The sequence below is a fragment of the Anas platyrhynchos genome, chromosome Z, assembly GCF_047663525.1.
Source record: "Anas platyrhynchos isolate ZD024472 breed Pekin duck chromosome Z, IASCAAS_PekinDuck_T2T, whole genome shotgun sequence".
Taxonomy (NCBI): Eukaryota; Metazoa; Chordata; class Aves; order Anseriformes; family Anatidae; genus Anas; species Anas platyrhynchos.
The window spans coordinates 31,513,728-31,530,398 of NC_092621.1; the positions used below are offsets into that span (position 1 = coordinate 31,513,728).

At 36.6% G+C, this 16,671-nt stretch overlaps 1 protein-coding gene across 12 annotated transcripts in view; it reads right to left on the bottom strand.

Annotated features, from left to right (window-relative positions):
• Window positions 1-440: 440 nt before the first annotated feature.
• PTPRD (protein tyrosine phosphatase receptor type D) overlaps window positions 441-16,671 on the bottom strand; it is a 397,236-nt gene continuing 381,005 nt past the window's right edge. For all 12 annotated transcript variants that reach the window (XM_072031736.1, XM_038171178.2, XM_038171162.2 and 9 more), the window contains 3 exons: window positions 13,139-13,293; window positions 8,825-8,960; window positions 441-4,436 (listed from right to left, as the gene is read on the bottom strand). In XM_072031736.1, the coding sequence (XP_071887837.1) occupies window positions 4,368-4,436; window positions 8,825-8,960; window positions 13,139-13,293 (360 nt within the window). In that variant the 3' untranslated portion in view covers window positions 441-4,367. The remainder of the gene's footprint in view (window positions 4,437-8,824; window positions 8,961-13,138; window positions 13,294-16,671) is intronic.

The window sequence follows — 16,671 nt, forward strand, 5'->3', positions numbered from 1 at the left end:
GGAACTCTGACCAATGACTTTGGTCAACCTGCCAATTCCATAAGACTGAAAAAATGATAATTCTCTCCAAATGTGTGGATATTTTACTTCTTTGGGTTAGATAGATGAATGGACAGTAGTCTATTTTCTCAATGTAACAATGCATTTCTAAAGCACATACAGGAATTTCTCAGGCATGTAAAGTGTTATAATTTCTATAATTTCATTGAAATTCATGAAGATATAGGACCTTATGCCTAAGAAAGATTTTGTCTATGCTTGCTCAAAATTTTCTGCTGAAGACAATATATTTGTTAACATGCGAATGAATTTTCTACTGTCCAGCTACTAGTTAAGAAGATTAATGACTACTTGGTGGTTCCAATTAAGCTCCTTTATCACCAAGAGAGACCAAATGAGTTCTGATATCAAAAGCACTGCTTAAGAAAGAAGACCAGGGCTGCATAACACTGACATTTTATTAGAATTCATTTGTAACAAATGGAACTTGTGTCAGCAAAGAACTGATTTTCATACAGATTCTCTTTCGCCACCAATGTAACGAAGTAAGAAAATAAAAAGCACGCCTTTCATTCTGTAAAACACTTACGCGTACTACTAATTAGAGGTAATTGTATCTTTTTAACAAGCCATTTTACAAGTTTTTTTTTTTTTTTTAATTTTTCAGTCTATGCATCCAAAACAAGAGCAATAACACAATTTATTATTATCTTTGTAAAGACACTCCAAGCTTGAATGGCAAAGCCACGTAACAGATAGTTATGATGAGACCTGCAGCCTTCTGATATTTGTGGAGTATCAGGGCACAAAAGAAAAAAAAAAAAAAAAAAAAAAGGAAAAAGAAAAGAAAAAAAAGAGAGAATAAAAAGAAAAAACAGATGCAGTTTTTTGTCATTGCAAACTTTTTTCCTTTAACATGTTCTCTGTCATTTAAATACAATACAAGTGGATTTCATAAGCAGTTTCTTACAGATGGGTTCAAGTAATAACATTGTTGGATGTAGAATCAATAGGGCAGTGCATAGTACAAAGGTATAGAAAGTGCAAATCTCCCTAGAGGGCCCCTCCCTTTCCCCAGCTGTCCTCTCTAATTTCCTCTCTAATTTCTAACAACTCAATTCACTTAGAGTGAGAGAAGAGAAAGAGAGAGAGAGAGAGAGAGAGAGAGAGAGAGAAATTAAACTTCTGTATAGATCATTTTTATATATTTTGCCTTTTTTGCCCATTGCAGTTAATCACAAAATTAGACATAACTACACATACAAACATAAATAGCACCGTACTGGTTATGTTGATGAAACCAATTCTAAGCTTGGAAATGTATGATGTATGTAGACAAAGATGCTTACCATTAAAATTAACTGCAGAATGACAATACATAAGATTACAGAAAGTGGAATGCACATCAATGATGCCAAGTGTTATCTTAAGCAACAAAAAAACTAAAAGGAATATTGTTGTACAACAGTTCCCATAAAAATCGGATTTTAATTAATTAATTAATTATTATTTTTTTGAATCTCCCCTTTACTTTGGAGCTTGCAAGATGGTCTGCTAGGGAGAAAGTTCTGATCTTTTTACAGATCCAATATGCAAACATTTTCCGTAGGCTATGTTTCCAAAATTATGCTCTTTTTGATTTTTATGTTTTCTGATCTAAGCTGAAGAACATGAACATGCCACGTAACCTGGCACTTCACTAATTAGCTAAAAGTACAAATCAAGAAAGAAGAAAAAGAAACTTAGTGCACATTCTTCTCTGGTTCAGAAGTAAGTTATAGAATCTCATTCTGAGGTAGCCTTCTATATACTTTTGATTCATATGTATATTATGTATGTGTGTGTGTGTTATTTTTTTGTTTGTTTTGTTTTGTTTGTTTTGTTTTGTTTTTCTTTACAAAAGTGCTCAAATAATGTTTGCTAGAGCTTGGTCTTTTGTATTTTTCTTTCTGCTAACAGTGGGAAATGTGGAAGAAGAAGAAAAGTTGAGATCACATGCCATACCAATGCTTCTATCTGAAGACCCAAAGAAAGAATTCCTTTGATACTCATATACTGATGATAGCACAAGACTTGAGGTCAATGCAAATGGACTCCCATTAAGAGCGGCAAAAAGTACTTTGTGCTGTTTTAAAAATATTCTTTGTCACCTGGAAGAAAATGTAGCATCATTCTCAAAAATACATCCTGCCAGCTCAATCTTGCTAGCCTTACTGAAAGCAATGGTTTCACTTTAGCAATCTGTTAACACATGAACAAGCAGGAGTTAGCCCCAGATTGAAAGAAAACATGGATGCATAAGCACAACTGATGTCAACAACTGCTAGTGTACTGATACTTCTCTTCAATGATAACACTATAACCAGTGACACAATGGGTTTGAAAAGCCAACCAGAAATAGATAGCTAAGTTGTGGGCTGATCTGTTATTGGAAATACGAAAAGATAAAGGGCCTTGACTACCTACATGTTTTGCTTTATCATTTATTATCATTCATATTGATTAGAAACTGGGAATGCATATTATTCAAAATTGTCTGATACATGTATTAAAATGTTTGAAAAGAATAACAGAGATATGAACAAACTGAACTAAACACAGATGAAGTCTAACTTAAAGAAATGCTATTCAAAATAGGCATCAAATATAAGGCACTATAAATGTAAAATTAAAATAAAAAACAGCATTCCCAAACAATGCTGTATGCCACGAAACTATTGAATTCACAGAGCAATGAGTGTTTGGCTTTGCCCTGTTACATACGATAAACGTAAATTATATAGCACACACTATAGACAGTATACTATTGAATACAATTTTAAAACATCTTAATATCTAGTATATTACAACATTCTCCCCTCCTAAAGTTATATGCACTGACCTTTCCCACATGCACACCTCCTACATTTAATAATAAGATTTCTTATTGCACTATAGTGTTACAAATATTGAACTTCACTGGAAGCCTAAATCACATACTCTGTGTGTGTGTGCATATGTGTGCATGTGTGTGCGTATGTGTGTGCATGTGTGATGTCTGCATGTTCAAGTGGCAATGTGGAGAGAAATATTTGGGATAGGTGATGTTCAAATATCAATGATGTGCATTCCTTATTTCCCTTTGAAACAGAAGTTTATGGACCTTGGAAATGCAGAGATGATTAAATACTAGCATAATATAATTGTAGTAGGCTGAGAAACTTTTCTACCACCTTGATAAATCCAGGCTGTGGAAGAACTGGTATGTTTATGTGTGTGTGTGTCTGTTTGTGTACCTACGTTCCTGTAACTCTCTAACTATACAGAGAGCTAGATATGGATTGACAGTAATACATACATATACTTATATATATAGAAAGAGAGAGGGTGTGGGTGTGCATGTGCATGTACATGTGTGTGCGTGCATGTGTGTGTGGTAGCAGCATCTTTATACTTTGCGCCTCCCTGTTGATTCCGAAAGAAACCAAAAAACCCATTTTGATTTAACTGATTACAATGAATATTTTCTTAAAGAAAAATAAAACAATCAAAACTTTCAAAGTAATATCTAACAAGACTGTGGTACTGTAGATAAATATAAGACTGCACAAAAATGTGCAAATTTTCAAATTATTTAACATTTCTACAGCACGATTATTACAGATAACAGTTCTACAGCTTAAAAAAATCTACAGTTTTTAAACAAAAAAATGAACAGTTATGTTACCTTTTCTTTAATTCACTTCATTGAATGATAAACTTGTTAAAAAAAGGAAAAAGTTTACACAGTTAAAAATGAAGCACAGGTCAGCAGTATCTTTACAATACTAAAAAACTAAATCAAGGACTTTCTTTTTAAACATTCCCACATTTTCCCTAAAGTGTTATCATGAGCAATATGACGGGAAGGGGTGCTGTTGAAGTAAGGAGTCCAATTTGTTTTAGAAGCCAGGACCTGATCTTTCAACAAACATCTTGCACGGAATTGCAGTTCTTTCAAAATTCCTCTTTGCAACAAGCATGCAATCCTGAACAAGATGATCATTCTTCCAAATGAATTCCTCTTTCCTGAAGTCTTCCCTTTGACTTCAACCAATGTCAAACCCTTGAGGTATCTGTAAATGAGATCCTTCAGACGCCTCAGTGGTTGGGATTCTTTTAGTATGGTTAGGTTATTAAATTGTGAATTCTTGGTCCACATGGAATAGTTGTTTTTGTTTTCTTTCTTCTTTAATATATCCCCAATATTTTTGTTTGTTTGTATTTTATATATCCCCAATAATCGCTCCATAGCTAAGAGTTTAGAAGTACTTCTAAAGCACATTGTATGGCTCAGAAGCGGCTCTCTGGATCTTAAAGGGCCTGCAATAAAAATCCACGGTGGGTTTTTATGTTGCATAGTGATCAAAGCTGCCCAGATATTCCAGTGCGGCTCGATAGCAGAATTGGTATTGATCCTGGAGAAAGAAAGATAGGAAACAAAAGCATCAAAAAGCCAGCTTGTTGCTTGGTTTCTATTTTCTTTCAACTAAGAGTGAATACTTTGTGGCTACAGACAAATATGACACAGAGGCATCTGCAGTTTAGCAATATTGTCTTGCTAACATCAACAGAAAAACAATTTAAGTTACAACAGATGAAGATAGACACTCAATTAAAGCAATAACATTTTCCACAGAAATCACCTTCTCTTTAAACAGAGCCTGCATACTCATTTACTGAGAATTTGTAATACTGGATTAATGTAACATCAGCATAAAGCTTTCTTCTTATGGGAGCACACTAAGATGTCTCTTCCCCCTGTATTTGAAAATAAGTAGCAAAATATCCAATTAACTCCATAGCAAATGCAACACACTAAACGATAAAATCCTCCACAGCTTTAAAATGAAATGCTACATGAAAAACCAACAGGTTAAAAACCAGGTTAGGAAGAAAAGAGAATCCCAGTCTTTCAGCAATATAAGCTTTGATGAGGATGTGAAGATATCTTCGCCTGTGCCAACAACAGGACCTATGAGAGAAATATGTAGCTAAGCACTTTATTAATATGAAACAGATTACATTTCAACCTATACCTGGAAGCAGAGAAAGTTCAATGTGTTAAATGGTTTGTTTAAACCTCTAGTGAATCCAATATTTCACATTTCATGTTATTCTCACCCACACACAGCAGTCTTTTTAAAAATTTATGTAATATTGAACACTTATACTAAAACGTCATGTTTGTGTTGTTATTCGCAACTGCTACTCAGGGTTTAAATTATATATATTAAAAAAGCCATCCGCCATCCAAAAACAAATGACTCACATGAGTTATACTTGTTAACATCACAGTTAGAATTCTTCTGGTGACTAGGAAACTCATTAGATATTTGTTTCAATTCAGTACTATGATCACTAACAGTTTCTTGCTGCTATGTGCTCAAACAGCTGGAAAATACATTAGACCTTTTAAATTTTAAGTAAATGTGTGGTCTGTATCAAGTTTAAGTGCTTTATTGAATAAGGATTGCATTTTTTGTCACTGCTTCTATGTTATTTGAAATATAACCCCCATTTTTAAAAAGGGGGAAAAAAAGGAAGACACAAGGGAAATACAGGCCGGTCAGTTTCACCTCTGTGCCCAACAAGATCATGGAGCAGATTCTCCTGGAAATTAATGCACGTGGAAAATAAGGAGGTGACTGGTGACAGCCAACATGGCTTTAGTAAGGGCAGATCATGCCTGACAAATCTGGTGGCCTTCTATGACAGGGTTACAGCATCCATAGATAAAGGAAGAGCAACTGATATCATCTACCTGGACTATGTGAACCTCATAAAGTTCAACAAGGCCAAGTGCAAGGTCCTGCACCTGGGTTGGCGCAATCACAAGCACAAATGGGTGGAGAACAGATCGAGAGCATCCTGAGATGAAGAACTTGGGACTGTTAACTGATGAGAAACTCCACATGAGCTGGCCATGTGTGCGTTTGCAGCCCAGAAAGTCAACTGTATCCTGGGCAGCATCAAAAGAAGTATGATCATCAGGCTGAAAGTGATGATTATCCCCTTCTAGTCTGCTCTTTGACTACCCCACCTAGAATACTGCGTTCAGCTGCGGGGCCCGCAGCACAAAATGGACATGGACTTATTAGAGTGTGTCCAGAGGAAGGCCATGAGGAGCAATTACTGGAGCAATTCTCCTATGAAGACAGGCTGTGGGAGCTGGGTTTGCTCATCCTGGAAAAAAGAAGGCTCCGGGAAGACCTTATAACAACCTTCCAGTACTTAAAGGGGGTCTACAGGAAGCCAGGGAAGGACCCTTTATCAGGGGCCCTAGTGATAGGCCCTAGTGATAGGACAAAGAGTAATGGCATTAAGATAAATAAGAGTAGATTTAGGTAAAATATATGGAAGAAATTCTTTACTCATACAGTGGTGAGGCACCAAAACATGTTTCCCAGGCAAGTTGTGGATGCTCCATCTCTGGAACTGTTCAAGGCCAGGCTGGATGGTGATTTGAGCAACCTGGTTTAGTGGAAGGTGTCCCTGCCAATGTCAGCAGGGCTGGAATGAGATGATTCAGCTGAATATAATGGGGCATTTCTTTACTGTGATGGTGACAGAGCACTGGAAGAGGTGGCATTGGCACGGATGCCATCCAGTACAATGTGCTCTAGGTCATCCTGCTTGAAAGGAGGGTTGGACTAGATCTGTCCAAGCCATGGGCTGCCAGTTTCTCCAGGAGAATGCTGTGGGAGACCGTGTCAAAGGCTTTGATGAATTCTAGATATACTACATCAACAGGCTATCCCTCATCCACCAGGCGGGCCACCTGATCTTAGAAAGGAGATGAGGTTGATGAGGCAGAACTTGCCTTTCATGAACCCATGCTGACTGGGCCCGATCCCCTGGTTGCCTTACACATGCTATGTGATTGCATTCAAAGTAATCTGTTCTGTAACTTTCCCCAGCATCAAGGTGTCACATTAGCAAGTCTCCAGTCATCTCTCTTGTCGACCATGACCACTGACAGATGATGGAAAGCAGCTAGGCATTCACATCTGCCATATCTCTCAGCACCATCAGGTGGATTCCATCTGGCCCCGTGGACTTGTGACAGTCCAGGTGGAATAGTCAGTCTCTTACTGTTTCCACCAGAATCATGGGAGGTTTAATCTGTTCCCCGTCTCAGACTTTCAGGTCAGGAGGCCGAGTATCCTAAGGATAAGTGGCCTGACAACTAAAAAGAGATGTAAAGAAAGCATTGAGAATCTCAGCGTTTTCCTTATCCTCAGTAGTCATATTCCCCACCACATCCAGTAAAGGATGAAGATTCTCCTTGGCCCTCCTCTTACATATGTATTTGTGAAAACTTTTTCTGTTGTCTTTTACTGCAATGGCCAGGTTGAGCTCATGCTGTGCTTTAGCCTTTTTTATTTTATTTTATTTTATTTTATTTTATTTTATTTTATTTTATTTTATTTTATTTTATTTTATTTTATTTTATTTTATTTTATTTTATTTTATTTTATTTTATTTTATTATTTTATTTTATTTTATTTTATTTTATTTTATTTTATTTTATTTTATTTTGCATACGCTAGCAACTTTCTTGTACTTTCCCCAAGCTGACTGACCCTTCTTCCACTGGACATAAACTCATTTTTTACAAGAGACTTGGTAGAAGCTACACTGGTCTTCTTCCCTGATGGCTCATCTTATGACACATGGGAACAGCCTGCTCCTGCACCTTTGAGACTTCCTTCTGGAGAAGCATACAGTCTATCTCTTTGTCTTTCAGGACTGACTTCCAAGGGATCCTCCCTACCAGTGTCCTGAACAGTTCTAAGTCTGCCCTCCAGAAGTCCAAGGTAGCAGTTTTACTGACCTGGTAGGCTCAACTAGCTGTGTCAGGAATCTTCCACACACTCCAGGAACTTCCTAGACTGCTTTCTCTAGGCTGCATTATGTTTCCAGCATATGTCCAGGAAGTTGAAGTCCCCCACGAGATCAAGGGCTGGTGACTGTGTGACTTCTGCCAGCTGCTTGTGGAGTACCTCACCTGTCTCTTTATCCTGGTTTGGCAGTATATAACAGACCCCCACCAGGATGTCTACCTTGTTGGCCTTCCCCCTGACTACAGTCCAACTAATGAACTACAGTTTTGTTCAAGTCTCCTGTTCAGAAATTTAAGTAGAAATTAAGCACATGCTGAAAATATTTAAGTATTCTTTATGGCATGGCACAGTATGCATCCAGGCATAAGAAATAAGTTCATGCTGCTTGTTCCTCTTCATATTTCTGTATAGCACTATTGCTAGCATGGAAATTATTTATATGATAGCTTTCCTGATGCTGAATTTACCATTATGATTTTCAGGCAAAACAGTCGCTTGATGACCCAGAGTCAAGATAATTATGAAAATAATACAGGCTAATTCTGAAGCAATGACCAATACTTTGCTCTTGGAACAAAATGTTTGTGAATCAATCTGCAGAAACAAGTTGACTCCTTTATCACCACATATTTCTGCCACAAAGGAAAGGATCAAAAGAAAATAGGTAGTGCTTCTGGGAAAATAGTTTTCTTCAACTATCAGAAGATAGGCTCCACTACTGAAATGATTTCTTTTCTTTCCCAGCCAGCAGGAAGTTATGTTACTGCCATAACAGGAAACAGGAAATAGTACATGCAATACCTTTATAGCTGATTTTACACTGTATTCACATAATCACTATACAATTTAAAGTATAGATACAACCAAATTTTATACAGTCTCTATATGTTCATTTTTTTTTTGTATGAAAATACCCCTCCTTTTCCATTACCATTGTACATTAAAACTGTTTTCCTCACCTCTGTCTGTACCATGGCTGGCCGCTGCGTCCTTAACATTTTGACAGTCTGGAAGATATCTACAACACCTTCATATCTCATTCTTTCTAACACAATGCTCAGGGTTATGAATACTCCAGTCCTTCCAACACCCGCACTGTTGCAATAATAGAAGAAAAAAAGAAGGGAAAAAAAAAAAAAAAAAAAAAAAAAAAAGGAATTTTAATTGACAGTTAATGTTGAAAAAATTGGCTGGCATATTATCTGTGGATACAACACACCATATGTGTACAGATTTCTATACAAGAAAAGGCTCACTAAGCAAAATTCCACAGCAAACTACCACATTGTATTTAAAAGAATAATTGCTCTCAAGCCAACTTCACATGCTACTAAGTACTTCCTGACTTTCCAGTCTTCATTGCAAAGTGACTTCGTTTGTTGATCCAGATATACAGTAATCAGTGTATGGTGAAGAAAAATAAGAGCATTTGTTGTCAATGATCTACACTGGAAATGACAAAAGAAAAAGAAAGCAAAGCATTTTGCTACTTTTTTTTTTTTCTTTTTTTTTTTTCTTTTTTTTTTTATGTGACCTGTTCATATATAGCTTCTGTTTTGCACACCTTCCGTGTGACCATAGTTCAGGTAGACACCGTCAGTGGACTTCCAATTTACATTGAAATTGTTCATATACATGCTACAACTTAAACAACAGATACAGGCAAAACCTAAGACAGTCTTTATTCAAGTCTGGCAGTCTGGATCTTTACAAATTTACAAATTTTACATTTACATTTACATTTACAAATACTGATACACATAAACAATGTCTGTCTATATTAGCCTGGAATCACTTCTGTGAATATACAGCTTGTTTGCTTTCTGTTCTATCTTGGGGTTTTGTTATTATCTAACACACCCAAGAAGCTATAGAAATTACCAAGAAGCTATAGAAATTATTCTAATCAATAGAGCTAATAGTTGCCAGTTACTAAATTTAAACAATTACCTATTCCTGAGGCTGACTCTCGGAAAATGACACATAACATAGAAAACCTAAGTCTGAACTCACATAGGTGGGAATTAAGCAACTAATCATCTTATTGGTAATGTTAATCACTTCACGAGGTTTTCTACAGTCAGATAGACTTAGGTGCAGAATTCTAACAGTAGAAGTCTGTATGGACTACCACAGAGTGAATGCACAAGACTAACGTGGAAAGAAAATGTCCAGTGATGGTATTTTATTTTTTAGTCTGATCAGTGCACTTCTAGGGCTATGAAATACATTTGATTGGATTTAGAAACTTTGCAGAACCCGTGTGCCTTTGGAGAACTGAAGCCAAAGGACACTTTATACCTAATTACCTAATTTGATAAAATACCATAACTCTTAACACTCATTTACCTATATGTGATGGTAAAGTTCCTGGAGATCTAGATTGGACTGTAAGGTCTCCTTTCCTTGATGAGGTAAATTAGAGAGCTTGGTTGTTTAAGAACCATTCTGAAATAATCCTGGAAAAAGATCATTGGAACCTGCCTGGATTTTAAGATCTGAAGACAGTGTGACCTAAACCAAACAGCACAGAAAGTGATCAGCAGAAGAATGAAGGCAGATTACCACCTTGCTCCTTTGCTCCTTTGTATTCAACCATCTATCTAAAGAACTCAAAAAAAAAAAAAAAAAAAGTAGGTCTTTCTAAATATGTGAGGACTTGTACGCTAGACACTTGTCAAATCTCTATTACTTCAAAAAATTATTCCTAGCTCTTTAACTCAGGAAGAGAAAAGAATTAATTTGTTCCCTTGTGTTCTTAAGAAACCAAAAAGGATCTGGAGATGTACTCAGAAACACAGATTCTTAATGAGGAATATTGACTAATGTGGAAAGATCTCTATTCAGCACTTGCAGAACCAAAGCATCCATTTAATGTAATATTTTTGTAAAGTTTGTAGGAAACTGACCCAATTTCAGCTGAGTGACAAACAATTTTAACATGGTTTCAATTCCTACTACAAGATGTTCAGTATTTCTAGAGTGATGGAAGTATGCATCAGTACTAGCAGCATTTTTAATGATCAGCTGATTTCCTTCAGTGTGAGTCAAACAACAAATTGAGTTCTATCACAACAATTAACAAAGTAATGAAGCAAAGGTCTTAAAGAATCCTGAGTTTAGTAAATAGTGAAGGAAATACTCCATGATAATGCTAGCTTAGCATTACAATTCAACAAATTTTAAACAGTTAGACACCAAACTTAGATTACTTTAATAAACCAAGAGCAAGTACTTATGTTTTTGTATAAGAGTTTGTTAAAAATACATCTTCAGTGCCTGCTGGGAAAGGGTGATCTTCCTTAGCTAAAAGCTCAAATAACTGTAAATGCTTAAGATTGCTTCAGATGAAAATTTTGCTTCAGGGTGAACAGTCTTTTGCTATTTTAACTAATTTTTAATAAACTGCCTTATGAGTTTAGAAATTTTACATAATAACACACTGTTGCCAGAACATGGTTTTCTGTGTAATACAGAACGAAAACTCGCAAATAATGTATAAAATGGGATGGAAACTACATGGAAGTGACACTAGAGGAATTTATTTGAAGAATTTCTACAGCAGAAATTCTTAAAAATTATGGTACAAACTAGAGTCATCTTTAAAATAATTCCATATGGGCTAGGAAACTGGAGGATCTTATACTTCCTGAAATAAGCAAATAAACTTACTAATTTGCTGATGATATCCACTATTTATGTAAGTTGACTAGCATTCATAATGATGATTATTATTACTGATATCTAAATTCTCATGATGATGATGTTAATACATTTAAAGACAAAACCATGATGAATTATATTGGATTTTACTTTGTTTCTATCAAAGCCAAAGGTAGAAATCTCCATAATTTCAGCATGAAAGATCACACTTATTTGGAAGTGCTGCATAACCTACTGCATATAGGTTATCGGTTCAGTTATGAGTTGACAAATTTGTATGGTACAAAACAGAGAACATTGTCAATTCACTTTCTTATGTATGTCTGCATACAGGCATAAATATTGATTAATACTTCTCTGCTCTCTGAAGTCATTTATGTCAGGAAGAATAAGTTTTGTTCCTATCATGGCTGTCCATCTTCCTTTGACACTGGAATCCCAGACTGCTCTGAAATCTTGTTGTTCTCCTTTGTAGGCCACAAAATGTATTAGGCGCACAGAAAATGTAGGATTCAAGTTGTTGAGTATATTTAATACATGTATATTAGTCTAACAGATTAGGGAGCACAAGAATGCATAGGAGAGCATATGTACTCTCTCTGTTAAAGCACATAAGTAACTTTTGGCTGCTGCTGGCTTTGGAAGAACAAGAATTTCTCTCACACTGAACATTCCTATGTTCATATGCTCATTCATATGCTCATCTTGGTCATTTTGTCTTCATGCTACTATTGATGCCTTACTTGGCTTGCAGAAAGAATTTGGAACCTATATCAGTATTTTCCATCTCTGTTATATAAATAATATTTAATCTACCAAAAATATAATTTCATGTTGCAAAATGAGTATCTAAAATCTAATGGAATTTATAGAAAGCAATTTATTAAATAACAGATAAAAGGTAAAGACAATATTTTTGGCCATCTGCTACACACTTTAGAATACTGTAGAAAGAAAAAACAAACAAGAATATTAAAAAGACCACTCTGGATTATTTCTACATACCCTCCATGCTGTTTTCATCTGTGTATGAGCTGTAAAGGTATTGGAACTCATCACATGAAAAAATGGGCATTATATTCTGAAATTCAAAATCCCCAATCTAAACCTCAATGTTTTTTTGACCGTTTCACTCACTTTCCTGAGGTAGCTACCATTTTTCTCTGGATTTTCTTGTTTGCTATTAGAGAGCAACATATAAGCAAGCATCTTGTTTACAACTAATAATTCCTACCAATGCAACAGCCTCACTTTTAATTACAAGTAGGAAAAAAAAAAGATTAAACATAGCAGCCTGTGATAAGGCCCTTCCTACTGCTTTTTGGGTGTAGCATTGAAGATACTGTTTTTTTCTTGAATAAGAGACAATTTTAAAGGAAGTAAAATACCTCTTTTCTATGTATTTCAGAAGATCCTTGTCTGTATGAATGGGATTATATCACAAAACATTTTCCAGTCTGTAAAGCAATCCTATGTTTTCCTATTTTCGTATTCTCTTTGATTGCTTTTCTGATAGTTCACCTATGGAATTCCACTTACATACACTATATATTAAAAATAAATAAATAAATAAAAATCTGCATAATTGTTTTGAGGCTTTGTTTACTTACCTGCAGTGAACAGAGATTGGTCCATCCTGACCAAACTGCTCCTTTGTTTTATGCACTTGGCCAATGAAGTCAATAAATCCTTCTCCAGACTTTGGCACTCCTTGTTCTGGCCAGTCTGTGAACTGGAACTGTCTCACTGTTCGAGACTGGCCATCCTTAAACAAAAGACACAAACAATATATTCCCAAAGAATGTCCCAGTGACTACTAGCCAGCCAGCCAACAACCAGAAAGACAATCATGAGGACATGAGGGCATGGGGGAAGATGGGGAGAGAGGGGCAGGGGAGGAAAATAGCCATGATCACATTTATGAAGATGCCTTCAATCACAGTACTTCCTGGTGCTTTTGGACACAATGGCACAAAAGTGTGTTTTCATTAACTACAACATTGTACAGATTTCTTTCTGCACTGGATATGATAGTTATCTGATATTTTGCCTATGCAAATGCTTGAGGCTGAAGACATAACCATCTCACCAGCTTATATGATTGATTTGAATCCTTTGGACTGAAAATTTATTCTAACATAAAACAGGTGGAATAAGGCCATTTAATCTGCCCCTCTGTTTCATAAGGAATATATTCTACTGCATGGCAGGAATATCTTCACTGATAAGACTTGTTTAGTCATTGTCCTATTTGCAGAGGATATCTTTAACAGCACTGTGCTTTTTGTGAGTCATACATTTAACTGGAAGAAGAGGGTCAACAGGAGTCAGTTTTTTAACAAATAAAAAATATCCTTTCAATCACTGTAACTGCATTCACTAATAGCTCAGAGACAGTAAAAATCTAGAAAAAAAAAAAAAGAAAGAAAAAAAAGGCTTCCTCTCTAAAAACAAATCAGCTGAAGCTGTTCATTCCCTTTGGTTAGGAATACTAACACGATTACTGAAAACTGGACAACACTACAGCTTTGTTATATTTATAATAAAGCCACAGGAAATATTAAAACTCACTACAAGCTTCAACTCTTGCTGTACACCAATTTAAGGTGTAAATAGTCAGGAAAAAAATACAATACAAATGGATGAAGTAAATGTGTTCTCAATTTTCAAAAATTGTTCTTCACAACTTTGACAATATGAATCTCTACAGCTAAAATATTTAAAAGCATGGGCATAAATCGAAGTACTGATATAAACTAGTGCCTCTGGCCATGTTATTTTTTACTTAGCACTGACCTGCAACATTTTCAAAATGGTCTTGTACCAAGTGAAACTCATGAAAAATTGAAATGTGGAGATCTCAAAATCAACAAGTTATGCTGGAGGCAAGAACAATTTTTTTTCTTTTTTTTTTCTTTTTGTCTACCACAAGCACACAGCTATTACAGACCTTTGAAATGGAGTAGAAGTGATTTTAAAAATATCCAAAGGAAAAATAAAACAGTACTTTACTTTTATGTTTCCTCTGGTACTATGGGTTTTTGCCTCCCATATCTCACCTGAGTAAGAAAGCAGAAAATAAGTGTGTGTGCCAGCCACAATACTGTGAAAGAACATACACACGCTTGCTTGATTTACTGTCTGTTCTGTTCCTATTCACTGTGACAATTGACAGTCTGTTTCTGCAGAATGTTTTTGGCCACCAAATAAATAAATAAATATTATCTATTAAAAAAAATATATTTACCAATTTTTTTTCCAGTAAAGTTCAGGAGAAAAAAGTATCTATCAGAAATGACATTTTGTTAATGCTGACTTCTCTCTTAATGACCTCTGCAATACTATTTTCCCTCAAAATGGCATAACGAAACTGCATCTTTCCAACAGCTATAGGCACATGATATTAATTAATTAAGAAGATAAAGCAGTAGGTTGATTCCCTCCCAAATGACTTCCCACTACCCCAGCGTAAAGAAACAAAAAACTTAAGTCTGACTTGCTTGCAACTTGTCAGTTGAGGAGATGGAAACTGTTTGGTGATTTCTGACACTCATGGGAATTAGCCTAGAACAACAGTAACTTTTTAGGGGGTTGAAAGGATGACAAATATGCTGCTTTACTTAAGCCTAGGGAAGACCACAAAATTCTATTTTTGAAATAGATTTGATGGCAAGTATTTGTATGTCATTTGTGTCTAAATAACTGTATTGGTATATGTTTCATGATAGTAATAACTCAGTAGTCTGGTGCAAGTCTGTGAAAACTGTTCTCATTTAGTTACAATAGCCGTAATTTCTGTTATTTAATGTTATTTAATGAACACAGAAGTAAAGACAGTTACTCTGACGTTAGACTAGCACTACAGCACATTGGGAACTGATCTGTAATTTCTTAATTCCCTTTGCTACTGACATTATAAATAGTGATGCTTTCTTTAATGCAATGTTTGCCAATAGCAGTCCAAATACAAATGCCAAATTTAATTAAATCTTTACTTTCAAATATTGTCACAGTTAGCACACACAGGGCAAGAAGTATCAGCAAATGAACTTTCATAGAATCATAGAATCATAGAATATCCTGAGTTGGAAGGGACCCTTAAGGATCATCAAGTCCAACTCTTGACACCGCACAGGTCTACCCAAAAGTTCAGACCATGTGACTAAGTGCACAGTCCAATCTCTTCTTAAATTCAGACAGGCTCGGTGCAGTGACCACTTCCCTGGGGAGCCTGTTCCAGTGTGCAACCACCCTCTCTGTGAAGAACCCCCTCCTGATATCAAGCCTAAATTTCCCCTGCCTCAGCTTAACCCCGTTCCCGCGGGTCCTGTCACTGGTGTTAATGGAGAAAAGGTCTCCTGCCTCTCGACACCCCCTTACGAGGAAGTTGTAGACTGCGATGAGGTCTCCCCTCAGCCTCCTCTTCTCCAGGCTGAACAGGCTCAGTGCCCTCAGCTGTTCCTCGTACGTCTTCCCCTCCAGGCCTTTCACCATCTTCGTAGCCCTCCTCTGGACACTCTCCAACAGTTTCATGTCCTTTTTATACTGTGGTGCCCAGAACTGCACACAATACTCGAGGTGAGGCCTCACCAGCGCAGAGTAGAGCGGGACAATCACCTCCCTTGACCTACTAGCGATGCCGTGCTTGATGCACCCCAGGACACGATTGGCCCTCCTGGCTGCCAGGGCACACTGCTGGCTCATATTCAACTTGCTGTCTACCATGACCCCCAGATCCCTCTCTTCTAGGCTGCTCTCCAGCGTCTCATCGCCCAGTCTGTACGTGCAGCCAGGGTTTCCCCGTCCCAGGTGCAGGACCCGGCACTTGCTCTTATTGAACTTCATGCGGTTGGTGATCGCCCAGCTCTCCAACCTATCCAGATCCCTCTGCAAGGCCTTTCCACCCTCAACAGAGTCCACAACTCCTCCAAGTTTGGTGTCATCAGCAAACTTGCTCAAAATACCTTCTATTCCTACATCCAGATCGTTTAACTTTCAGATCCCTGTGTGAAGCACAGAGCTTTTAATATGTGTTGACTGGCTGATCATTTGGATATCTTCATGATGCTCACAGGGGATATTCAGTTGTCTTTTCATGAGGCTGTAGAATTTATAATACTTTCTTGCAGTCATCACTAATAGT